Genomic DNA, 26744 nt, shown 5'->3' on the forward strand with positions numbered 1-26744 from the left:
GGGAGTGTTCCAATTTAGGAAGATTCTGGAAGAAAATTTTTCAAACTTTATCTATTTTTAAGATCAAAATAGAACCATGCCATAAGAATTCTTTATTTCTTTATTATCAAATTTGATCTTTGGTAAAATGTATGTTTGGTAGAGATATGATTTTACCTAAAATGACTAAATTTGATACTTTTCTTATGAAGGTACCAGAGAAGGGTTATATTTCATCTATGTATCAAATATTACAGGATGGAATGGATAAAAAGGGTTGGGATAGATCTAAAATTAAATGGGAAGCGGATATTGGTTTTATTTTTTCTGAAGAAGATTGGTTAGATATCTGTTATGATAGTGTAACTAGATTGATAAATGCACGTTATGCAATGATTAATTACAATTTTTTACATCAATTATATTTGACACCTGAAAAATTTAAAAAATATGGTTTTAATGAATCAAATTTGTGTTTTAGATGTGGTGATATGGTTGGAACTTTTCTTCATGCTGTTTAGTCATGTACACATATACAATCTTTTTGGAAGAAAATTCAATCGTTTTTAGAATATCTGTAAAGATTAAAATAGTTTTAGATCCAACAGTATTTTTATTGGGTAGTTTGCAACCTTTGAAAGGTTTGGGATTAGATAAGTTCCAGCTTGCTTTTGTATATTCAGCTTTATCCGTAGCTGAAAAATGTATTGCTAGTACGTGGAAAGATACAAATATGATTGATATTAATAGATGGCATAATGAGATGAAATATTGTTTAATAATGGAAAAAATGACATGTTTCGCATGATAATTATCATTTTTTAATTAATAAGTGGCTGTTATACTTGGAATATTTACATTTCAATTTATATTGATTAGATTTTAATATGTATATTTAAATTTTTTAAAATATTCTTTTTTTTCTTTTTTTATGGCTCTCCTTAGGAGAGTTGGCTGAAGGGGGGGGTTCTTTTCTTTTTTTTCTATATATATATTAAAAAAAATGTTCATGTTTAATTGCTGTATACGTCATATATTATTTGTTTTTTGAACGAATAAATAAAGTTTTAAAAAAAATAGAACCATGCCCTTTAATTGCCTTGTTTTGTTTTGTGAACTGGGTATATCTCTGCATCTCAAGAGAAAGTTTTAGCTTTTATCATGTTGATAGCCCAATGAGCAATTTTAATGAAATGGAAAGATGACTCTTCACCTACTCGGAAACAGTGGTTACATGATGTAATGTCCTATTTAAGCTTGGAGAAAATTAACTTGTTATACAAGGGCTTAATTATTGTTGTCTTAGATCATATCAAGTTAGACAGAAATTACTCTGTGTCTTTACTAAGGGATTGTAAAATGCAACTTACTTGGTATCTATCCAGAATTATATTTAAGAAATAATGTTAAATAAACAAATATGGATAGTTTTAAAATTATATTTATATTAATTTGTGATATGCATATGATATGACATGCTATTTGTTATGTTAGTAGGATTTTTATGTTAAACTCAATAAAAATGTTTTTAAAAGAAATATAATCTGAATGAAGAGGAGCATGAACAAAGGGATGAAACAGCAAATGATGAACATTATCTTTTATTTTTATTTTCATTAATTTTCAAACATTTCCCAGGGTACTGAGAGTATCTGCTTCAGGATGCAATTTCTCATTAGCTGACATAGTTATTAATGCAGAGATAATTGAGCTATGAATGTTAATTTACCATCCTCATTTCCTCAATCTTATTAATTCTTGTAAGTTTGAATGAAAAATGTACAGTAGAGAAAGGAAATTACTGCATTCATTTTTTTCCCAATTTCCTCACCTGAATGCCTGAACTTTTCCTAAAGTGTGGTTTCATACGAAACAAACCTCTCTGCCTTGTTTTCTCTCTGTTTGTATCCTTCAACAATGAATCCCATAATGCCTACAAATCCTCAATTCTTGCCTGACCTTCTCCAATCCTTCTAATATGATAAACGGGCAAAGCCTTCAGGCATTTCCATTTCCAATCTTTGGAACTCCTCCCACAAATCCTTCTGCTTTGTTGTCCCTTTTCCTCAGAATTGCCGAAGTATTGCATCATCCCAGATTTTGGTTGCTAATCCTCTCATAAAAAAGGGTCAGCTCTTGATTCTTCTATGAAATATTTTGAAATATCTCTATGTCAAAAGTGTCATTTCCATACAAGGAAGCTACTGTAGAAATTGTTTCTGTGAAACATCAGCAATGTAATTAGGCTAGACTTACATTTGTTTATCAATCTTATATTGCAAATCTTTTAAAATAATAATTTAAAATGTATTTATGTCCTTAGATGAAAAAATTTCATGCTTTGAAGACTCTGAAAGCTTACTTGCAAGAGAAAAACTTATAAAAAGGCTCCTCTGGGTATTGAAGAGTAACAAATTTGTTTCTACCGCTTATCATCAAAAGGAAAAACACACGATGTTCTACAGAGGTAAGACTTATTGGAAAAGTGTTCAAATATATAATTTCAAATTAATTTTATTGGTACATGAGTTGGCGAACAATATTCTGATTTGAAAACCATAGATTTATTTTTGTTTTATTATTTAATTTTTGCTCTCATGAGTGTTAAAGCCATTGATTAACATATTTTCACTCATATGATGTGCACATATAAGATGTGGAAAACCTTACCAACTCTGTAAAAAATATTTTCGTATGGTTGTAGTATTCTACATTTCAACTCACAAGAGGAATTTGCATTTACTTGGGACAGGAGGTAAAACACATTCCATGGTCCCACTATCTGCCACAGTTAATTTCCTGCGATATACAACCCATTCAACTTCCCCCAGAGGTGTCAATCTTCCCCCAGAAGATGATATCCTCTTGCAACACATTAACAACCTTTGTAGAGGTTTGGGAAGAAATAGATGCAGTGGTTATTTGCAAGGATCGAAGGAATCAATTAAATAGATCGAAGACAGACTTCAGAGTTAAGCAGGATTTTAATTGTCATTATTTAAAAAGCCTTTCTTTAAAAGAAACCTTATCTTGTTAAAAATAGTGTGCAATTGAGAGGTTTATGGTTTGATTTGATGTAATGAGGATGATTAAACTGATGCAGGGCAGAATCATTCTAATGTTGTCTCAGAGGCCCTTGATATATTAATCTCCTCCCTCAGGGATGGGTCTGGACAATTAACATTGATAAGGTGCAGTGCCCTAGCCAGACTATCCTGTTTCTCAGAATACCATGGCCAAAGAGATATTTCCAAGATTGACAAGATCAAAATTTAGAATTTTTCCATTTTGTATGTACCCAATTCCCACATTTGTCTGTAAATTGTATGCCGCTGCTACTTTTCCATGCCCGTTATAAATTGTGCACATTGTTTCATTGCCACTATTACTTTCCCATGATCGCTATAAATTGTACATACGTTTCATTGCTGCTACTACTTTTCCACATCAGCTATAAATAATGCAAGTTGTTTCATTGCTGCTATTACTTTTCCACACTCGCTATAAATTGTGTGCATTGTTTTATTGCCTCTACTGCTTTCCCACACCCACTATAAATTGTGCACATTGTTTCAACATGTAAAAGTTTTCTTGTATAGCGCACACACGCATACGAGTGGGGGGGGGGGTTTAACCTGGTTTGTAAAAAAATACATACAACACGCACATTATATGCGTAAAAATATGGTACTAGAAAAGCCGTTGATTACAAGTATCTGCACAAAATTTCCACAGAATAAACAAAGATTCAAAACTGGCCATTAGAAAAAAACTCCTGGCTGGAGGTCAGTGATCAGTAGTGTTAAAAAAGGGTCAGTCATAGGATCTTCGTGGTTTATGATATAAAGACATATTTGGATGAAAACATTGAGGGCTGATTAATAAGTTTACAGACAGCACAAAATAAGTGGAGGAATAGCAAGGAAAGTTGTCAAAGGACACAGAAGGATGTGGATCTTCTTGAAATATTGGTGGAGAAATGATGAACAGAGTATAATGCAGACAAGAGTGAGGCATTGCATCTTATGAAGCCCAATGTTATAGAAACGTATAGAGTAAATAGCAGGACCCTTTAGAGCAGGGGTGTCAAACTCAAATTCACAGAGGGTCAAAATTTAAAAACTTGGACTAAGTCGTGGGCCAAACTAAATATTTATTGAAAATTTTCAACAACATCTGCATGTTTCTCTTCTTTCAACATATGTAATGTTAAACTTTTTCTTATTAAAATAAATGTTTAATAATAGTTTTGGTTAAACTCTTTCCAGAAGAAGCATTAACAAATGAGAAATAAAATATTCAATAAAAAATATTTCTCTATAGCCTTTAAGCTCCTTTTAAATGTATTTTTTTCACAAGCCAACAAGTCAAAAAAATAACAACTTGCTTCAATGAAAATCTAATCTTCAACTATGAACAGTCCAAAGTTAACCAAAGAAAATATTAATCCAAGCTTTGCTTGCTACACTGTGATTTACTCTGATGCACCTGGGTCTAAACCAGATACTTGGCATCTCTTCTTAGATGCAAGTTCATCAAACTCTGGGGTCAGAGTTTGCCTCCCATCTGTCTTGAAAGGTCCTGTTTTCTGTCTTTCCTTTGGCCATTTTCCGTAAGGGGTTTATTACGTGTGAGTTGGGCGACAGGTCACAGATGGTAATGAAAGTAAAGAGAGGAGGTGGGGGCGATTAGCGGGCTGACGGGCCGGCGCCAACGCATTTGCAAAGCATTCTGGGATTTGTAGTATTAGCTGTGCATGTGCTATACTGGCGCGGAGGCCAGCGGGCCAGCTCTAATACATATTTGATATGATCTTGCGGGCCAAATATAATTATATCACGGGCCAAATTTGGCCCACGGGCCTGAGTATGACATGCGTGCTTTCGAGTATTGATGTACAGGTGTACCTTGGGGTATGTATTGAGAGGGTCAACACAAGTAGTTTGAGTGGTGAAGCATATTGTTTGGGCATTAAGTATAAAAAATTAGGAAATCCTGATTCAGCTAGATAAAACTGGTTAGGCCACATTCGGAGTATTGTGTGTAGTACCAGTCACCACAGTACAGGCAGAACATGGAGACTTTGAACAGGGTGCATGAGTCAGAGGAAACCAGGATAAAGAGGTTGAAAAAACTTGAATTGCTTTCTCTGGCATGTCAGAGGTTGAGAGGGTGACTTGAAGGAGCATTTTTTCCAAAGTGGAAATGTCAAATACTAGAGATCATAGATTAAGGTGAGAGGGAGAAAATTTAAAAGAGATTGGCATGGCGAAGTTCTTAGCATAGAATGTAATAGATGTCTGAACTGTGCTGTCAGGAGAGGTAGAAGCTGATATGATGGCAACATTTAAGTGCCACGTGAAAAGATAGAAGATGGAGACAGACTGACCATGTGGGGAAGATAGGATTACTTTAGATTGGCATCTAAATGTCCAACATTGATGTCATGGACTAAAAGATCTGTTCCTCTGCTATATTGTTCTATGCTTTATGTTAATAATGTAGAGATGCAGCATGGTAATAGGCCCTTCCAGCCACCCAAGCTTGTGCTGCCAAATTACACCCTAATTAACCGACTAACCTGTATGAATGGAACGTGGGAGGAAACCGGAGCATCCAAAGGAAATCCATGTGGTCACAGGAAGAACTTAATATCACCTGAGAGTTGGCAGTGGATCTGAACTTGGGTTTTTGATGCTGAAATAGCATTGCACTAAATGCTATGGTGACAAGAACCACCATCTTGTTATCAGGCAGAAGGTACAGAAGCTTGAAGTCTGGCACCTCTGGGTTCAAGAATAGTTTTTTTTTAGTTCAGGCTCTTGAACCTCCCTGTACTGTTCTAAACTAATTCATGAACTACTCCAGGACCACCAAAGATCTGTTTGCAGAATTGAAATGTCACTTTTTCTTGCACAAGCTGCAACGATGAAAATTTATTTTATTGATCTTATTTTATTTATTATCTCTTTTTCAGCCGTGGCCCTATTGCAGTAAGTTACGCTATTAGAGTTGGCATATTTTGCACACTCGAATGGCTGTAGCAAGGAAGAATTTCAGTGCATCTGTACATTATACTTGTGTATGTGACAATGAACTCATCAGGTTGTGATGGGTTATATGTTTTTAAAAGAGATAGATTGTGGGGGGTTTAGTGTGTAGGTGAGTTCACTGACAGAGAAACACTTCACAGAAGAGATCCCATTTGAAATTCAAGAGCACTGCAAAAGGGGAGATTTCACATTAGTGACTTTGCAGAAACTTTGAAGAATGTCTATGGAGACCACAAGTAAGTGTTAATTGGACTGATGCTTTGGAGTAAATGGATTATTGTCTTTAAAGCAATAGATGACAAGCTCAGAAGCTGATTCCAGTGCCGGCAAACTGTCTGGTTGCAGTTTGCTGTTCTAAGAGGGGTCATGTGTTTTTGCAAGCAGAGAGAGGGAAAAAAACAAGTGATTCTTTGGAGAGAGAAGAAGAAAATTAAAGCAAAAAAACTTTCCTGAACATTTACACATTATATACACGTGCGCTTAGAATTAGAAGGGGGTTAAGTTAGATTAATTTAATAGTAATAAGTTACTATTTTCATGTTTAAAGAAAATTAAGAGCAACTTTTGTTTGTAACAATTTGTCTTGGTGAATTTCTATTGCTGCTGGATTTTGGGGTCCTCTGGACTTAACAAGGGGCAGAGAGTCAACTAAAGGTTGCATATCATTAATGTCATATAATACTACATTTAGAATGTAATATACATGAAATGCTTTAACCTTTGTCTACCTTATGACAGAGAGTTGCCACTTTAACCCAGCACTTTAATCCAGAACCCCTCATAGAAACCTACAGCACCTGCTGTTCGTAGGTGGTCTCCCCTCCAAATACTGACCAGTCCTGAGCCTGCTTAGCTTCCAAGATCAGACCATCTCAGGCATATTCAGGCTATTAGGTGCTATTCAAAGACACTTTATAAATGTGCTCGACCCAGACTCTGCCCATAGACCAAGTTTGACACCATTCCACAGCAAGTCACCTGAGCCAGCTTTGCCAATAGAAGTTGATGAGGCCATATCCCAACTACTGTATTTTTCATATAACGCGCACATTATATGTCATCCCCCGCATGTCATATGCGTGCATGTTATACGAGAATATTTTTACATGTTGAAAGAATTTGCACAATTAGAAGTTGAACCAGCAATTTATAGCAAGCATGAGAATATTAGCGAACATGGAAATATAATAGCAGCATTTAAAGAACGCACACAATTAATGGTGGCCGTGGGAAAGATGTGCCAGCAATTTGGCAAGTGTGGGAATATTATAGTGTGGAAAGGGTTCGATTTTGGGTACGGCAGGCAAACGAGTCCAGACATAGTACAGTGCAATAGTACATGTGCTTTATTAGAACAGTGAATAGGCTCTGAGGCAGTCCCAGAGTAAACACAATTAATCAGCTCCAAAGCCTACACACAAGTTAAGCTAAGCAAGATCAAATACAAGCAGCTTCACACACAGGTTACTGGCTCGCACTAAACCTTGGAATCCCAACTGTGGAAGGGGCTAAGCAATAAAGGAGTGTGTAAGAACCCTCATCCAGCTCGGGTGTAACAACCCACAGACAGGGGTTCTGACAAGGTGCCCTAACTGACTACCTAAGGGGAAGAAACACAGCCTCTAACCCCAAGTAAACATAGGACTGTGGCTAAAATGTCAGTATCTACTGAGTTGCTGGTGATACCCTGGTCAGCCTAAGGTTTGCTAGCCCCTTACCTGTGTTCCCCTCCAGATGGCATCCACTGTGGTGACAGTAACCTGGAATGAGTGCAGGACTTGACATGACAAAGAGAGTGAACAATAGGGTGCTTGGATTTAAATATCCTGTTCTGCTGAGCAGGGGCTTTGATGTACAGGACCAGCCAATGAAAGTGCATGCTCTGACTGGTGGGCAGGCATGCACCTGATTTGCAGGCTGGAGAGGCTGGGTAGCGTCTAAGGGATGATGGACAGCTTCTGATATCAGAGGTATGGTTACCTTTCCAACGTAACATTCCACCCCTTCAAGAAGCTGTACGGTGCTGGACTTGAGCAGAGCCACCGGGTGCAAGTGATGATAATGTCTCCCCAATTTCTTCTCCCCAAGTGCCGAGGGGGTGAAGTGCAGAGGGGGACAGAGTAAAGTAATTTAGTGGCTCCCACTTGGGTTCTCCTCTGAGCCCATGTTCTTTTGGACTGCCCCTCGGAGCTATAGGTAGAGTAATTCTCTGCTGTCACGGTTCTTAGGAGGTGGGGGGTGATACCTGTGTTGTACCTCACTGCTGATTTTCAGCCCTGTTGGTTGCTCTTCTCGTTTTGGGGCAGCCTCGCATCGGGTTGCACCGAATGTGGTTGGATAGCCCGGGGGAGTCGAGGGTGGAGGTCAATTAAGGGTTAAGGGTCCAAAGCTCATAGCTCTCCACTCCATGGCTTGTGTTGTTGGAGGGGTTACTGTGGACAAGCAGGGTTGGTGTCCATGAGAGTGGAGGATGTGGCAGGGGGTGGGCGGGTAGACAAACAGACAACTGCAATAAAAGGCTTAAGTGAAACTATGTACAGAGCACAACACATAAAATGTGAAATACATTCTGAAAACAAATATTCAAAAGGTACGGAATACACCCTCAAATCAAATATTAAAAATCAACAAGTTAAAACTGAGGGAGATGAAATGAGAGGTCTGCAGTCTATTTGCAAGAGTTCTTGGAATGTTTTGATGATTGGCAAAGTATGCAATCTATTTACATTTCATTGTGTGGCAGGATGATGCTAATGGATTTAGATTTCCAGCAGAGATGGGTCCATGGTGAAACATTACACAGGTATTGTGAAGGGATAATGGGTTCAGGAGGTGAATAGAAGGTGTTAGCTGGAAACAAAGGCAGGCGATGGATGTCTTCATGGCCCCCAGGTGGCACAATGGGGCATCATCAACACAATCATCTGGGCCTGGGGTGCTAATTGCAGCTATCAGGCTGCGGAGGGGGGAGGGGGAGCAGGTTCTAAAGGGAAAACAGACTAACATGTAAAATAGGACTAACCGGGCAATTTGCCTGATTAGCACCCCAGTTACGCAGCAGTTAGATAGGGTCTGACCCAGTCAACCCTGTCCGAACACAACTGGGTCCATGACCTACCTCAGAGATAGTCACGGAACCCAGTTAAATTTACCTAGGTCTTGTCCACAGGTGATTGGAACAGGAAAATGGCCAACTCGCTTATATCTGTGTTCCCCTCCGAATGGTGTCCAACCTGGTGACAATGACCCAGAATGAGTGCAGGACTATGGCAAAGAGACTGCTCAGGTTTAAATATCCCACTCTGCTGAGCAGGGACTATGATGTACAAGGCCAGCCAATGACATGTGTGCTCTGGCTGGTGGGCAGGCATGCATCTGATTGACAGGCTGAAGAGGCTGGATGGTGCCTAAGGGATGATGGACAGTTGTTTGTGGCTTCTGATATCAGAGGTATGGTTACCTTGCCGGTATAGCCAGGAAATCCAGGAGCTGCTGGCAAAGAAGCGAGCTGACCACCAGGCTCACCTTACAAAGCCGTCCTGTCGGGGAGGAGTCACGTGATGGAGTAGTGGCCGGACGGTGAACTCCAGCCCTCTCCAGAAAAGTCGGGAAAAACAAGAGAAAATACAAAGGCACAGAAATACAAGTTAAAGAAAAGTGAGTATAAAGGTGGAAAGAAGATGGAGACAAAAAGAGAAAAATCAAAATCAACGGAAAGAAGAGAGGAAGAGAAGACAACGGAGGAAAAAGGTGAAGGCCTTACCTGTCCGAAGAGGCCCGCTGTGGAGAGAGGAGCCCGCTACCTCAGGTCGGTAGAAAAAGAACTACAACAATGGCTCACAGAGCCGAGTAAAAGTGCGCAACCGCGCATGCGCGATGCGCATGAAAAAAAACACACCGGCGGGAGGGGGGACCAGCTGGGGAGTCGATCTCCACAGCCGGCAACGACAGCTGCAGAACACCTGCAGCAAGAAGAGACCACAGAAGACAATGGAAACAAGAAAGAAGAGGAGGAAAGGGCATCAAAGAAACAACAGATGGCCAACCCAGAGGAAGAAGAAGAGGAAGAATACAGTGAAATAGATAAAGGGAAAGGCAAGGTAAAGGATATACTTGCTCTTGTTAGAGGATACATGGAGTCATTTAAAGAATGGCAAACACAGGAATTCAATGATTTAAGAAGAAGAATAAACAACACAGAAAAGAAAATAAATAAAATGGATATGACCTTAACAGAAATGGGGAAAAAAATGGACAAGATGGAAGAACGGGCAATAGCAGCAGAAATGGAGGTAGAAGACTTAAAAAAGAAATTGGAGGGATCTAATAAAAAAACTAAAGAGACACAAGAATTACTAGCCCAAAAAATAGATATAATGGAAAATTATAACAGAAGAAATAACATAAAGATAGTGGGCCTTAAGAAAGAGGAAGAAGGCAAGAATATGAGGGAGTTTATAAAAGAATAGATCCCTAAGGCCCTAGGATGTCCAGAACTACAGCAAGAAATGGAAATAGAAAGGGCACATAGACCATTGGCCCCTAAACCACAACCACAACAAAAACCAAGATCTATTGTAGTAAAATTCCTAAGATATACTACAAGAGAAAAGATACTGGAGAAAGCAATGGAAAAAGTAAGAGAGGGCAACAAACCACTGGAGTATAAAGGGCAAAAAATCTTCATTTATCCAGATATAAGCTTTGAACTCCTAAAGAAGAGAAAAGAGTTCAATACAGCAAAAGCGATTTTATGGAAGAAAGGATATAAATTTACACTGAAGCATCCTGCGGTATTGAAAATATTTATTCCAGGACAACAAAACAGACTATTCTCGGATCCAGAAGAAGCACAAAAATTTGCAGAACAATTACAAAAATAGACTGAGGGAGGAAGACGGATAATGAGAGTTAAAATGATCACGATTGATATGTATGTGGGTAAAGACAAAAATAGACTGAGAGATGAAGACGGGTAATGAGAGTAAAAATGATCACGATTGATATGTATGTGGGTAAAGACAAAAATATACTGAGGGATGAAGACGGGTAATGAGGGTAAAAATGACCACGATTGATATGTATGCGGGTAAAGAGGTATAAGAGTGAATAGAGACAATGGGCATACGTGAAAGTATCGGTAATTAGAGGAAAACATAGATAGTATAGACAAGAATTAATAAGGGAAGGTAATGGAATAGAGAGAATAAGGAGGGAATTAAAAGAGTGACCTTTGTGACATATGAAAAGTGAAATCTTTTCTGGGGGGGGGCTGGGTGGGGGAAAAGAGCGGTCACTGCAAAATCAGTTGACGCTTGCGAGTGGATTCGCAAATCCAAATGGAGAGGGGAGATGTGGTTGTCCGACAAGGGATAAAGGACAACTCAGGAGGGGAAGGGGAGATTGGGGATAAAGAAGATAGAAATAGGAGAATAAGGAAAATGTTGGATGTTGTAGGAATGTTGTCTGGTAAAGAGTTGAAAATAAGAAAACAGAAATGGAAAAGGAGGAAAGGTAATGATGGAAAAACGGAAAGAGAAGATAAACAAAATATAAAATGGCTACGCTGAACTATATGACTTTAAATATTAATGGAATACATAACCAAATTAAAAGGAAGAAACTACTAAATTTACTGAAAAAGGAAAAAATAGATATAGCATTTGTCCAAGAAACACACTTAACTGAATTGGAGCACAAGAAATTAAAGAGAGATTGGGTAGGACATGTAACAGCAGCATCGTATAATTCAAAAGCAAGAGGAGTGGCTATATTAATTAGCAAAAATGTGCCATTTAAAATAGAAGAGGAAATAATAGATCCAGCAGGGAGATATGTTATGATAAAATGTCAGATATATTCGGAGCTTTGGAATCTACTTAATATATATTCACCTAACGAAGAAGATCAAAAGTTTATGCAAGATATCTTTTTGAAGGTAGCTAATACGCAAGGGAACATACTAATAGGAGGGGATTTCAATCTGAATTTAGATCCAAATATGGATAAAACAGGGAAAAAAATTAACAGGAAGAACAAAGTAACCAAATTTATAATTAAATCAATGCAAGAAATGAAACTTGTGGACATATGGAGGAAACAAAACCCAAAAGAAAAGGAATACTCATACTACTCGACTAGACATAAAACATACTCAAGAATAGACCTATTTTTGTTATCAGCTAGTATGCAGGATAGAGTAAGAAAAACAGAATATAAAGCGGGAATGCTATCGGACCATTCACCCTTAATACTGACAGTAAAGCTAGAGGACATCCCTCCAAGAATGTATAGATGGAGATTAAACCCCATGCTACTTAAAAGACAGGATTTTAGAGAATTTATTGAAAAACAATTAAAAATGTACTTTGAAGTAAATACGGAATCAGTGGAAGATAAGTTTATACTATGGGACGCAATGAAAGCATTCATTAGAGGACAAATAATAAGTTATGCAACCAAGATGAAGAAGGACTCTAATCAGGAAACAGAGCAGTTGGAAAGGGAAATAATAAACATAGAAAAAAAAATTAGCAATAAAGGAAGATACAACCAAAAGAAGAGAATTGGCGGATAAAAAAATAAAATATGAAACATTACAAACATATAAGGTGGAGAAGAATATAATGAAGACAAAACAGAAATATTATGAACTAGGTGAAAAAACACACAAAATCTTAGCATGGCAGCTTAAGACAGAGCAAACTAAGAAAATGGTATTGGCAACAAGGAAAAAAGACAAACAAATTACATATAATCCAAAAGAAATTAAGGAAAACTTCAGAGAATTCTATGAACAATTATACCGAACTGAAAACGAAGGGAAAGAAGGGAAAATAGATGAATTTTTGACTAAAATTGAACTACCAAAACTACAAATAGAGGAACAAAATAAATTAACAGAACCATTTGGAACAGTAGAAATACAAGAGATAATAAAAAAATTACCAAATAATAAGACACCAGGAGAGGATGGACTCCCAATAGAATTCTACAAAACATTTAAAGATCTAATAATACCGCCCCTCCTGGATGTAATCAACCAGATTGATGAGACACAAAACTTACCAGATTCATGTAAAACAGCAATAATTACAGTGATACTAAAACAAGGGAAAGATCCACTCTCACCAGCGTCATATAGACCAATATCTCTGCTAAACACAGATTATAAGATAATAGCTAAACTATTAGCAAACAGATTAGCAGAACAGGTACTGAAAATGGTAAATTTAGACCAAACTGGATTTATCAAAAAAAGACAAAGCCGTCCTGTCCAGAGAAGAAACAAGTCTTCCGTCGCGCATGCAGCCATCTTCAGCGCAAACTCCGGGAGATCCAAAATGATTGGTGGACTAGCCTCGCCAAGCGAACCCAACTCAGCGCGGACATTGGCGACTTCAGGGGTTTCTACGAGGCTCTAAAGGCTGTGTACGGCCCCTCACCCCAAGTCCAAAGCCCGCTGCGCAGCTCAGACGGCAAAGTCCTCCTCAGCGACAAGATCTCCATCCTCCACCGATGGTCAGAACACTTCCAATCTCTTTTCAGTGCCAACCGCTCAGTCCAAGATTCCGCCCTGCTCCAGCTCCCTCAACAGCCCCTAAGGCTAGAGCTGGATGAGGTCCTCACCCAGGATGAGACATATAAGGCAATCGAACAACTGAAAAGTGGCAAAGCAGCAGGTATGGGTGGAATCCCCCCCAGAGGTCTGGAAGGCTGGCGGCAAAACTCTGCATGTCAAACTGCATGAGTTTTTCAAGCTTTGTTGGGACCAAGGAAAACTGCCTCAGGACCTTCGTGATGCCACCATCATCACCCTGTACAAAAACAAAGGCGAGAAATCAGACTGCTCAAACTACAGGGGAATCACGCTGCTCTCCATTGCAGGCAAAATCTTCGCTAGGATTACCCTAAATAGAATAATATCTATTGTCGCCGAGAATATTCTCCCAGAATCACAGTGCGGCTTTCGCGCAAACAGAGGAACTACTGACATGGTCTTTGCCCTCAGACAGCTCCAAGAAAAGTGCAGAGAACAAAACAAAGGACTCTACATCACATTTGTTGACCTCACCAAAGCCTTCGACACCGTGAGCAGGAAAGGGCTTTGGCAAATACTAGAGCGCATCGGATGCCCCCCAAAGTTCCTCAACATGGTTATCCAACTGCACGAAAACCAACAAGGTCGGGTCAGATACAGCAATGAGCTCTCTGAACCCTTCTCCATTAATAATGGCGTGAAGCAAGGCTGTGTTCTCGCACCAACCCTCTTTTCAATCTTCTTCAGCATGATGCCGAACCAAGCCATGAAAGACCTCAACAATGAAGACGCTGTTTACATCCGGTACTGCACGGATGGCAGTCTCTTCAATCTGAGGCGCCTGCAAGCTCACACCAAGACACAAGAGAAACTTGTCCGTGAACTACTCTTTGCAGACGATGCCGCTTTAGTTGCCCATTCAGAGCTAGCTCTTCAGCGCTTGACATCCTGTTTTGTGGAAACTGCCAAAATGTTTGGCCTGGAAGTCAGCCTGAGAAAACTGAGGTCCTTCATCAGCCAGCTCCCCACCATGACTACCAGCCCCCCCACATCTCCGTCGGGCACACAAAACTCAAAACGGTCAACCAGTTTACCTATTTCGGCTGCACCATTTCATCAGATGCAAGGATCGACAACGAGATAGACAACAGACTCGCCAAGGCAAATAGCACCTTTGGAAGACTACACAAAAGAGTCTGGAAAAACAACCAACTGAAAAACCTCACAAAGATAAGCGTATACAAAGCCATTGTCATACCCACACTCCTGTTCGGCTCCGAATCATGGGTCCTCTACCGGCATCACCTACGGCTCCTAGAACGCTTCCACCTGCGTTGTCTCCGCTCCATCCTCAACCTCCATTGGAGCGCTTTCATCCCTAACGTCGAAGTACTCGAGATGGCAGAGGTCGACGCTGCTGAAGATCCAGCTGCGCTGGGTGGGTCACGTCTCCAGAATGGAGGACCATCGCCTTCCCTAGATCGTGTTATATGGCGAGCTCTCCACTGGCCACCGTGACAGAGGTGCACCAAAGAAGAGGTACAAGGACTGCCTAAAGAAATCTCTTGGTGCCTGCCCCATTGACCACCGCCAGTGGGCTGATATCGCCTCAAACCGTGCATCTTGGCGCCTCACAGTTCGGCAGGCAGCAACGTCATTTGAAGAAGACCGCAGAGCCCACCTCACTGACAAAAGACAAAGGAGGAAAAACCCAACACCCAACCCCAACCCACCAATTTTCCCCTGCAACCGCTGCAACCGTGTCTGCCTGTCCCGCATCGGACCTGTCAGCCACAAACGAGCCTGCAGCTGACGTGGACATTTACCCCCTCCGTAAATCTTCGTCCGCGAAGCCAAGCCAAAGAAGAAGAAGAATTGCAGGAGAGTTAAACAGTGGGTCAAATATCTGGTGGGTGCTTTGTCTCATTTAAATGCAAATTGCTTTTGCCAATCGGAATGTACTACACCTGTGTGATTTATGTGTGTGTGCATTATACAAAACATTTTTACACAATTTATAATTTTCTGCGTGATAAATGCGTGTGCGCGTTATATGAGCAAAAATAAAGTCAATATAAAGGGGGATCTGGCAACTGAAGGGAGATGAGGACAGCTTTTGGGAGAAGGAGAGACCTTGACTGTGTTGTTTATTATCCAGGAATGGCAAGAAAGCTTCTTTCTGGCCTCTCAAATGCCCATCACCAGCTCTTGATTTACTTATCTTCGCTCCACAGTCTCCCAACCAGGCGAGATTATGAGAAGCATTTGCAAGTCTTTGGAGTATATGATAGTTTTCTTACCACCATTTAATTTACTTCTTGTTTTGTAAACTACTGACAATATAAATAACAAAAAACAGCCAGAGGATCCACTCATTGAGGAGCTTGGTGATTAATTTTTAAAATTGTTCTCAATTAGTTTGTTGAAATTACTGCTTTTCTCAGTGCTGAAACAATTTGATGATATTCTCATTAACTTGCACCTTCTGCAAGAGTGAACATGTTGAAGTTGTCAGTCTCTGAGAATTATTTTATATTTTAAAATTTTGTTTACAGCATGATAAAAGCTGATTCCAGACATTTAAACCCAATTGCACCCAAATTAATCGATAACCTTGTCGGTTTTGGAAGGTGGAAAGAAACATGAGCACCTGGACAAACTCATCCAGACACAGAGAGAACATAAAAGCTCTTTGTAGACAGTGCTGGATTTAAAACTGGGTCGCTTGCATGTCTCACTAACTGCTAAGTCACCCATATGTCAACATATTAATAATACTGAGAATCCTGTCAGTATCTGTGGTACTGCCAGCACACCAACCCTTATTTCATCACTCCCTTATGACATGAATTACAACCACGATGGTCCTAGATATTAGCTCCTACGATTCAGCCATTTCAACTCTGATTCAATGACAAGAGTACAAATTTTAAAAATTTAATTCATGAGATATAATCTTGTAAAGGTGGGCATTTGTCCATCTGGTTGCCCATGTGAAGATGGTGGTGAACTATCTTCTTAATTTGCTTCATTTTCTGTGGTGAAGATACTGCATTTGCGCTATTGGAGAAAGTTCCAAGATTTAGAGTCAGTGCATTGCAATCACTTGCCGAGGCTATACTAACAAAATTATCTGAATCATGATCTGCGCCGCCAAGAACACTAGTGGCAGAATATGGGAACAGCATCAGCTGCAGTTTCCCATCTGAGTAATACATTGCCCTGACTTGTGAATATATTGCTGGAATTTCATTGTTGTCAGAACCGGCTACTCAGCCAGCCACTGGGGAAGGTAGCTCATCACCGCTGTCTCAAATGCAGTTAAAAATGAGTGCTGGCCTTGCCAGAAACACTTGGATCCCCAAATAAAATGTTAAAAGGTAAAATTAAAAAGATGCAAAGGATGCATTTATGTTCTTGTTACTGCAGCAGACACTATAATTTGATCTCTGCATCTGGTGTCCTTTATTGTCAACTACACAAATACACAAAATTTGTTTAGTTTGCCCATAGAGTCACACAAAGAAGTGCCTTTAGTCCAGTGCCCCTGCAAAAAAGAGAAAGAGAAATAAGAGCCCCTTCAAAGACATCGAATGTCTGTGGATCCCATGTCTCCTCTGATGCATTTCCCTCCTGCTCTCCTGTCATTTTGTTGCTGCATGACCTCCTGACTATTCTAATGGTGAACCCGAGTTCCAGGCATCTGTTATCGTCCTCGGCCCCTGGTTCTGAACACCCAATACGATTCAACAGCTGTTCATGCCAGAAGCCCTTCAGGAGCTGACCCCCCCCCACCCCCATCCATGCCGTCATGAATGCTTGTTCCAATATGTAGTTCCTATGAACCTGTCTTCAGCAGCCTGGTGTGAGTTCTTCCATCGCCGAGCCTTACACCGCTACAGTCTGCTATCTTGGCTGCTCCCTTGGGCTGCCAAACATGGATGCACCATTCAGGCATAGACCTCTGTGGGTTCGCTGAAGTTTTAAAGAAAACACCATCATCCCTGTTCTACAGAAAGTTAAAACCCATATGGGGTTGTGACATGACACCTGGACTGTGAAACTCCGCACCCTTCTCTTTCCAGAGCCGCAGCACCGCTGCTGTTATCATGGCTCCAACAGTGTCACCAATGTTGAAAAGTAGGAGAGAGTTTGCTTTTAGGGTGAAAAGTATACATGATTCTGGCTTCTCATGAATGGGATGGTCAACCTGGATCGACAAGGTGTTTTTTGAGACAAGACGGCACTAAGATCAGCCAGGGCTGAACTCTCCCATGCAATCTGGAAGGCAAAGCATGGATATGCATAGTAAATCTATAGACAGCTGCGTGACACCGATGACATGAGGTGCATGTGGCAAGGGATTAAAACTTTAACAGAACATAAAACAACTTTGCGAGTCGAAATATCTAGAGTACAGAGAAAGATTGAAGAGGTTAGGACTTTATTCCTTGGAACGTAGATGGTTGAGAGGGGATTGATAGAGGTGTTTAAAATTATGAAGGGAATAGATAGACAAGATGCAAGTAGACTCTTCCCGCTGAGAGCAGGGGAGGTTGAAACAAGAGGACCCAAGTTGAGGGTAAGGGGGCAACATTTTAGGAGAAACATTAGAGGATGCTTCTTCACTCAGACAGTGGTGGCTGAAAGGAATAATCTTCTGGAGGAAATAGTTGAGGCAGAGTCAATTCTTTCATTTGAGAGGAGGCTGGATATATACAGGTATAAGAGGGGGTTAGAGGGTTAACTGAAAAGTGGCAAAGCAGCAGGTATGGATGGAATCCCCCCAGAAGTCTGGAAGGCTGGCGGCAAAACTCTGCATGCCAAACTGCATGAGTTTTTCAAGCTTTGTTGGGACCAAGGTAAACTGCCTCAGGATCTTCGTGATGCCACCATCATCACCCTGTACAAAAACAAAGGCGAGAAATCAGACTGCTCAAACTACAGGGGAATCACGTTGCTCTCCATTGCAGGCAAAATCTTCGCTAGGATTCTACTAAATAGAATAATACCTAGTGTCGCTGAGAATATTCTCCCAGAATCACAGTGCGGCTTTCGCGCTAACAGAGGAACCACTGACATGGTCTTTGCCCTCAGACAGCTCCAAGAAAAGTGTAGAGAACAAAACAAAGGACTCTACATCACCTTTGTTGACCTCACCAAAGCCTTCGACACCGTGAGCAGGAAAGGGCTTTGGCAAATACTAGAGCGCATCGGATGTCCCCCAAAGTTCCTCAACATGATTATCCAACTGCACGAAAACCAACAAGGTCGGGTCAGATACAGCAATGAGCTCTCTGAACCCTTCTCCATTAACAATGGCGTGAAGCAAGGCTGTGTTCTCGCACCAACCCTCTTTTCAATCTTCTTCAGCATGATGCTGAACCAAGCCATGAAAGACCCCAACAATGAAGACGCTGTTTACATCCGGTACCGCACGGATGGCAGTCTCTTCAATCTGAGGCGCCTGCAAGCTCACACCAAGACACAAGAGAAACTTGTCCGTGAACTACTCTTTGCAGATGATGCCGCTTTAGTTGCCCATTCAGAGCCAGCTCTTCAGCGCTTGACGTCCTGCTTTGCGGAAACTGCCAAAATGTTTGGCCTGGAAGTCAGCCTGAAGAAAACTGAGGTCCTCCATCAGCCAGCTCCCCACCATGACTACCAGCCCCCCCACATCTCCATCGGGCACACAAAACTCAAAACGGTCAACCAGTTTACCTATCTCGGCTGCACCATTTCATCAGATGCAAGGATCGACAATGAGATAGACAACAGACTCGCCAAGGCAAATAGCGCCTTTGGAAGACTACACAAAAGAGTCTGGAAAAACAACCAACTGAAAAACCTCACAAAGATAAGCGTATACAGAGCCGTTGTCATACCCACACTCCTGTTCGGCTCCGAATCATGGGTCCTCTACCGGCACCACCTACGGCTCCTAGAACGCTTCCACCAGCGTTGTCTCTGCTCCATCCTCAACATCCATTGGAGCGCTCACACCCCTAACGTCGAGGTACTCGAGATGGCAGAGGTCGACAGCATCGAGTCCACGCTGCTGAAGATCCAGCTGCGCTGGATGGGTCACGTCTCCAGAATGGAGGACCATCGCCTTCCCAAGATCGTATTATATGGCGAGCTCTCCACTGGCCACCGTGACAGAGGTGCACCAAAGAAAAGGTACAAGGACTGCCTAAAGAAATCTCTTGGTGCCTGCTACATTGACCACCGCCAGTGGGCTGATAATGCCTCAAACCGTGCATCTTGGCGCCTCACAGTTTGGCGGGCAGCAGCCTCCTTTGAAGAAGACCGCAGAGCCCACCTCACTGACAAAAGGCAAAGGAGGAAAAACCCAACACCCAACCCCAACCAACCAATTTTCCCTTGCAACCGCTGCAATCGTGTCTGCCTGTCCCGCATCGGACTGGTCAGCCACAAACGAGCCTGCAGCTGACGTGGACTTTTTACCCCCTCCATAAATCTTCGTCCGCGAAGCCAAGCCAAAGAAGAAGAAGAGGGTTATGGGCGGAGAATAGGCGGGGGGGGGGAGAGTTAATGGAGTTGTTTGAGTAAACTGGCGTGCACTTGTAGGGCCGAGATGGCATGTTTCCATGCCATAAACTGTTATATGGTTATACTCTTTGCAGACGATGCCGCTTTAGTTGCCCATTCAGAGCCAGCTCTTCAGCGCTTGACGTCCTGTTTTGCGGTAACTGCCACAATGTTTGGCCTGGAAGTCAGCCTGAAGAAAACTGAGGTCCTCCATCAGCCAGCTCCCCACCATGACTACCAGCCCCTCCACATCTCCATCGGGCACACAAAACTCAAAACGGTCAACCAGTTTACCTATCTCGGCTGCACCATTTCATCGGATGCAAGGATCGACAACAAGATAGACAACAGACTCGCCAAGGCAAATAGCGCCTTTGGAAGACTACACAAAAGAGTCTGGAAAAACAACCAACTGAAAAACCTCACAAAGATTAGCGTATACAGAGCTGTTGTCATACCCACATTCCTGTTCGGCTCCAAATCATGGGTCCTCTACCGGCATCACCTACGGCTCCTAGAACGCTTCCACCAGCGTTGTCTCCGCTCCATCCTCAACATTCATTGGAGCCACTTCATCCCTAACGTCGAAGTACTCGAGATGGGAGAGGCCGACAGCATCGAATCCACGCTGCTGAAGATCCAACTGCGCTGGGTAGGTCTCGTCTCCAGAATGGAGGACCATCGCTTTCACAAGATTGTGTTATATGGTGAGCTCTCCACTGGCTACCGAGACAGAGGTGCACCAAAGAAGAGATACAAGGACTGCCTAAAGAAATCTCTTGGTGCCTGCCACATTGACCACCAGCAGTGGACTGATATCGACTCAAACCGTGCATCTTGGCGCCTCACAGTTCAGCGGGCAGCAACCTCCTTTGAAGAAGACCGCAGAGCCCACCTCACTGACAAAAGACAAAGGAGGAAAAACCCAACACCCAACCCCAACCAACCAATTTTCCCTTGCAACCGCTGCAACCGTGTCTGCCTGTCCCGCTTCGGACTTGTCAGCCACAAACGAGCTTGCAGCTGACGTGGACATTTCCCCTCCATAAATCTTCGTCCGCGAAGCCAAGCCAAAGAGAAAGAGATATATGATCTGCTTTGAGCTTCTGGTGATGGAATGCTTTAAATCACACCTCCCAGAGAAGCTGGACTCATTTCAATTTGCTTACAGATGGAACTGCTTCACTGATAATGCTACACCTTGTTCCTGCAATCTGTCCTGACCCACTTGGAGAACGATGCCTCACATGCCAGGCTGCTGTTCACCAACTTCAGCTCGTTGTTTAATATATCATTCACCAGAGGCTAGTGGAGAAGTTGTCCTCACTGGGACTGGATTCTGGTCTTTAAAACAGAAAGCCCACAGTCTGTCTGGGTCAGTAGCACCATAATGCTGAGCACTGGCGTACCTCAGGACTGTGTGTTCAGCCCACTCCTGTTTAAGCTACTGGCCCATGACTGCAGCATCAGATCTTGCTCCAACAGATTCATCAAGTTTGCAGCTGACACAACAGTAGTTGGCCTCATCAGCAACAATGATGAGTTGCACTACAGAGAAGTGGAAAATCTCATGAAATAGTGTGAAAATAACAACCTGAGTCTCAACGTGAACAAGACAAAGGAGACGATTGTGGACTTAGGAGGACCAGGGATGACCACCCTCCACTACATATGAAAAGCTCGGAAGTGGAGAGATTAGAGTGCACCAAGTTCCTCAGAGTGCTGAACAACCTAATGAGCTGTACATACAAATCCTCTAAGACCCCACTATTTATTGAACAATATTTATTTTTATAGATGTACATACATATTTTTTGATATTCTATGTATGTGTATTTGCCTGGTTTGTACTGAGGGTCGAAGAACACTGTTTCATTGGGTTGTACTTGAATAATCGGATGATAAATGAACTTGAACTTGTACATAAAATTAACATTACAGTGCACAAGTGTGCTGGAGAAACTCAGCAGGTTATGCAGCATTCATGGAAAGCAATAGGTAGTTGAAAATTCGGGTCATGAGCCCTTCAAATATTCTGAATATCTGGCAGACGCCTGAATAAGACCTTGGTGGGGAAGGGGATGGCATGCTCTTCAAATAAAATGTAACGAACCAGAGGACAGTCCTATCAAAACAAAAATCTGAAATGCTGTTGAAAAAAGAGAGATCCCCAAGAAGGAGACATTCGTCATTCTAAGTTAATATGGGCTGGTTTCTTACTGTCTTTCACCTTGAGCAATTACTGGACAATGAACCATTTTTGAGTCATACATTTACAATGAAAGATGTTTATAAAATGAGATATTGGGTCTAAATAAATTCTCACTTATTTAGTTCAGTAGTTTGTCAGCTGGTGGAAAAGTTTGATCAGCAGAGAAAGTGCTATGGCTAGCTTCTGTTGTGACATTATAGTATTTGTTTTGGACATTTCTAACTGGAAGAAACCTAGATGCAATTTGATTGGTTGATAATAATTACCATAGAAATAAGTGAACTTTCATTATCATTTCTAAAGGACACCCATATGGAGCTATGTTTCATTTTTGGAACATACGAGATTAATTAAAATTGTTTAAACCATTAAGTCAAAATGAGTGATACTTGTTTCAAATAATTAAGATTTGATAAGCCTTCCATAAAGACCAGTAGATGACTAGTTCATAAGCCATTAAAAAGTTTGTGGTAGAATCTATTTTGCTCTTCTCCACTTTTCTCTGCTTTAGTAAGGAATAGCTGTCACTTGAGAAGAGATTGGGCCCTTAAAACTCTTTTGTTGATGGATTGATATGCTGTAAATGTATCATTAACAATTTTTCTACAACACCATCAATTATTTTGACATAAAACAAGTTTGTGCAAGGAATATAATTGTTATTCCATTCAAGGAGAAAAATAGAACTGTTAATTTCTGGCATGTGCTGCACATTTGGAAAGAACTTGTGAAATTGAGCTGGGAGTTATGTCTGATATCCTGAAATATTAATAATCTTTCATAAAATAAATTATAAATTATTACAGTATTGCACTTTGATTTGATAGCTTTGCATAAGTTGGCTGCTGTACTCCCCTTGTTGCTGCAGTAATTATACTTCAGAAGTATTTTATTCTTTAATTTCGGAAATTTAATTCACTACTTTCATTCAAAAGTATTTAGTCAAATAATTTGGGGCATCTTTTTTTGTGATATGAAAAGACAAGTGTGAAAGTTTGCTCTTATGAGCTGAAGTATCTGAAACTCCATTGAAATGGCAGAGCCTCCAGTGGTGCACTAAACGAGACCTATTCTGTAATTCCCTTGACAACTTCGACAACTGGCAAAGCTTCAACTCAGTGTAGGTGATTGTCAAAGTACAGGAGTTTACAAATATTTCTGATATTCAGGAGCTATTTCATTATTTATTGAAAGTATGCAAAATAAAAAAAACTTGACATTATTGAAATAGTTCTAAATCATTAAGAAAATAAAACATTAGTAAAAGGAACATACTTTTTCACATTTTGCTTGCAACTGTTACAATCCCCTGGAAAATTAATGGGGTGAAGGATCTTTTGCCTGGCATAACCTCCAACAGGGGCAGGCATCCTTTTACCATGCGTGGGCCAGATGGTGTTTCAGTGGTTGAACGGCAGGACACCCATAAGTGAAATAAATAAATAGACAGAATAAATAAATAAAATTAATACAATGATTTTCATTTCAGGAAAGGCATCTTCAAATCTGGAAATGCACCAAAAATTATGAGTTAGTCATTAAAATGACAATTAAAAAAGATATAAAAGTCAAAAAGGAGAAAAATTAGTCACAATGAAAACAAAATAACTAACCCCAAAACAGACAGTAGTGAAAGGAGAAGAATGTCACAGTGGAGAGGGGGAATGTCACACAAAGAGAGAGTGAGCCTCACATAAAGAGAGGGGCATGTCACAGAGAGAGGATGAGTCTCAAACAGAGAGAGGAAGTGACAGAGATTTACGCATAGATAGGGGAGAGGGTGGGGAGAGTCTCACGCAGAGGGTTGGGGGTGTATCCACAAAAGAGGCAGGGTGTATCCACAACAGAGGGCAGGGGGAGTCTCCAATCCATCGAGAGTGAGTGAACCACGCAGCAAGGTTGGGGGGGGGGGGGTCTCATACTGAAGGAGAAGCCGTGCACTGGGCCGGATAAATTTGGATTTGGCCCATGGGCCATAGGCTGCCCACCTATGACCTAGAGGGTAGTCCAAGAGCAAATTCTAAAGTGTACATGCTGTGGAATCTCAGCAAAATTTAGTCTCATTGCTGGTCTAATGAGGAGTGCAGTTGTGGATTGCATTCATAGATAAAGTGCCTGGTATCACATTTCTGTCAAACAGCCCATGTACAGGACTGGGACAATTAAGGGACTGTAGGGAGGGGAGGAGAGAACAATATCTATTGCTGGAAAGGAAGTACTAGGCAAACTAATGGGGTGAATAGTTGCCAATGAGCCTGGACCCAATGACCACCGTCCTGCGATCTTAAAGGAAGTGGCTGCTGTAATAGTGGATGTAATTGTTGCAAATTCTGGAGAGATAATAGAGGATTGAAAATCATAAATATAAAACTACTGTTCAAGAAAATAGAAAGGCAAAAGGCAGGAAACTCGATTAGTTAGCATAAATCTATCTTTGATAAAATGCTAGAATCCATCATTAAGGAGGTAATGGGTGGCTATTTAGAAAGTCAAGTGGAGTCAATGTCATTTTATGAATGGGGAAAAGGAGAGTGTATTTGGATTTCCAGAAAGCAATCAATATTATGCCATATATTAAAAAATGCATAAAATGAGAGTTCATGGGGTAAGGATAATTTATTGGCATAAATCAGGGAATGGCTAATTATCAAAAAGCACAAAATTGGAATAAATGGATTATTTTCAGAAATGCAATCAATAATCTGGGGCAATAGTTGTTCCAATCTATATTAGTGATTGACATGAAGAGTCTGAGTTTCTGCAGGCAAATATGTTGAAGCAAAGATAGATATTAACAAGTTTTTTTCAATGGCATAATGATCTGGTAAAGAAATATAAAAAAGTTAAGTGAGAAGTCAAGGATTTAATTGAATTGTTTATTATCTTGTGTACCTAGATACAGTGAACAGCTTTGTTTTCTGGCAAGTCAACCCAAAATTAATACAAGAGGCAGCGCAATAATTTAAAGAGTGCAGGGTTTTACAGTGTTAGACCATAAGACTTAGCAGCAGAAATAGGCTATTCAGCCCATCGGGTCTGTCCCACCATTTAATCATGCACTGATCCATTTTTGCAGTCTGCCCCACTACCTGACATTTTTCCCATAACTTTTGATGCTGGGTTCTTGATTCTAATCAGGAAACCATCAATCTCTGCTGTAAATACACCCAATGATCTGGCCTCCACAATTACTTGTGGCAACAAATTCCACAGAATTAACACCCTCTGGCTAAAGAAATTACTCTACATCTCTGTTCCACGTGGACACCCTTCAATCCTGAAGTTGTGCCCTCTTGTCCTCATCTCTCTAATCATGGGGAAACAACATTTCTATATCTACTCTGTCCATGCCTTTTATCATTTGAACTGCTTCAATGAGTTCCCCCCTCATTCTCCTAAATTCCAATGAATACAAGCCAAGAGTTGTCAAACATTCCTCATGATAACCTTTTCATCCCCGGAGTCATCCTTGTGAACCATCCAATAGGCTGGTCAAGCAATATCCTCCCTCAAGGAAACTATGCTGGCTTTGGCCTATCTTGTTATGCCTCCAAGTACTCCAATCTCATCATATCCTTTCTTAAACGAGGAGCCAAAAATACTCCAAATGAGGTCTCATCAGTGCTTATAAATCCACATCACATCCCTGCTCTTGTATTCCATTCCTCTTAAAATGAATGCCAACATTGCATTTTCCGCCTTCACCATTAACTGAACATGCAAGTTTACCCGCAGGCTGCCCTGCACGTGGACTCCCAGGTCCCTTTGCATCTGCGTATTTTCAATTTTCTCTCCATTTAGAAAGTAATCTGCCATTCTCCTAATCTAAGTCCTTCTGTAGCCTCCCTGCTTTCTCAAAACCATCTGCTTCTCCAACTACCTTCATAGCCTCTGCAAACTTGACCACAAGGCCATTCATTCCATAATCTAAGTAATTAATATACAACATAAAAAGAAGAGGCTCCAACACCAACCACTGTGGAGCACCACTTGCAACTGGCAGTCAACCAGAATATGATCCCAGTATACTAACTCTCTGCTTCCTGCAGATCAATCAATGCTCTACCCATGTCAGCATGTTTCCTTTTGTACCATGGGTTCTTGTTAAGTAGCCTCATGTGTGGCACCTTATCAAAGGCCTTCTGAAAATCGAAATACACAACATCCACTGCACCTCCCTTATCTAGTCTGCTTGGCACTTCAAAGAATTCCAATAGGCTGGTCAAGCAATATCCTCCCACAAGGAAACTATGCTGGCTTTGACCTATCTTGTTACATGCCTCCAAGTACTCCCTCACCTCATTCTTTACAACAGACTCCAGCACTGATGTCAGGCTAATTGGTCTATAATTTACTTCCTGCTGCCTCCCTCCAGACTAGGACAAAGTGCAGGATATTGGGAAAATAT

General features: G+C 41.1%; 1 protein-coding gene across 4 annotated transcripts in view; it reads left to right on the forward strand.

Annotated features, from left to right (window-relative positions):
- The window catches only part of LOC138740387 (uncharacterized protein C8orf48-like), a 77367-nt gene that overhangs the window by 21116 nt on the left and 29507 nt on the right, over positions 1-26744 (forward strand). For all 4 annotated transcript variants that reach the window (XM_069892960.1, XM_069892963.1, XM_069892962.1 and 1 more), the window contains exon 3: positions 2303-2446. In XM_069892960.1, the coding sequence (XP_069749061.1) occupies positions 2303-2446 (144 nt within the window). The remainder of the gene's footprint in view (positions 1-2302; positions 2447-26744) is intronic.

Source organism: Narcine bancroftii, chromosome 8, assembly GCF_036971445.1.
Source record: "Narcine bancroftii isolate sNarBan1 chromosome 8, sNarBan1.hap1, whole genome shotgun sequence".
Taxonomy (NCBI): Eukaryota; Metazoa; Chordata; class Chondrichthyes; order Torpediniformes; family Narcinidae; genus Narcine; species Narcine bancroftii.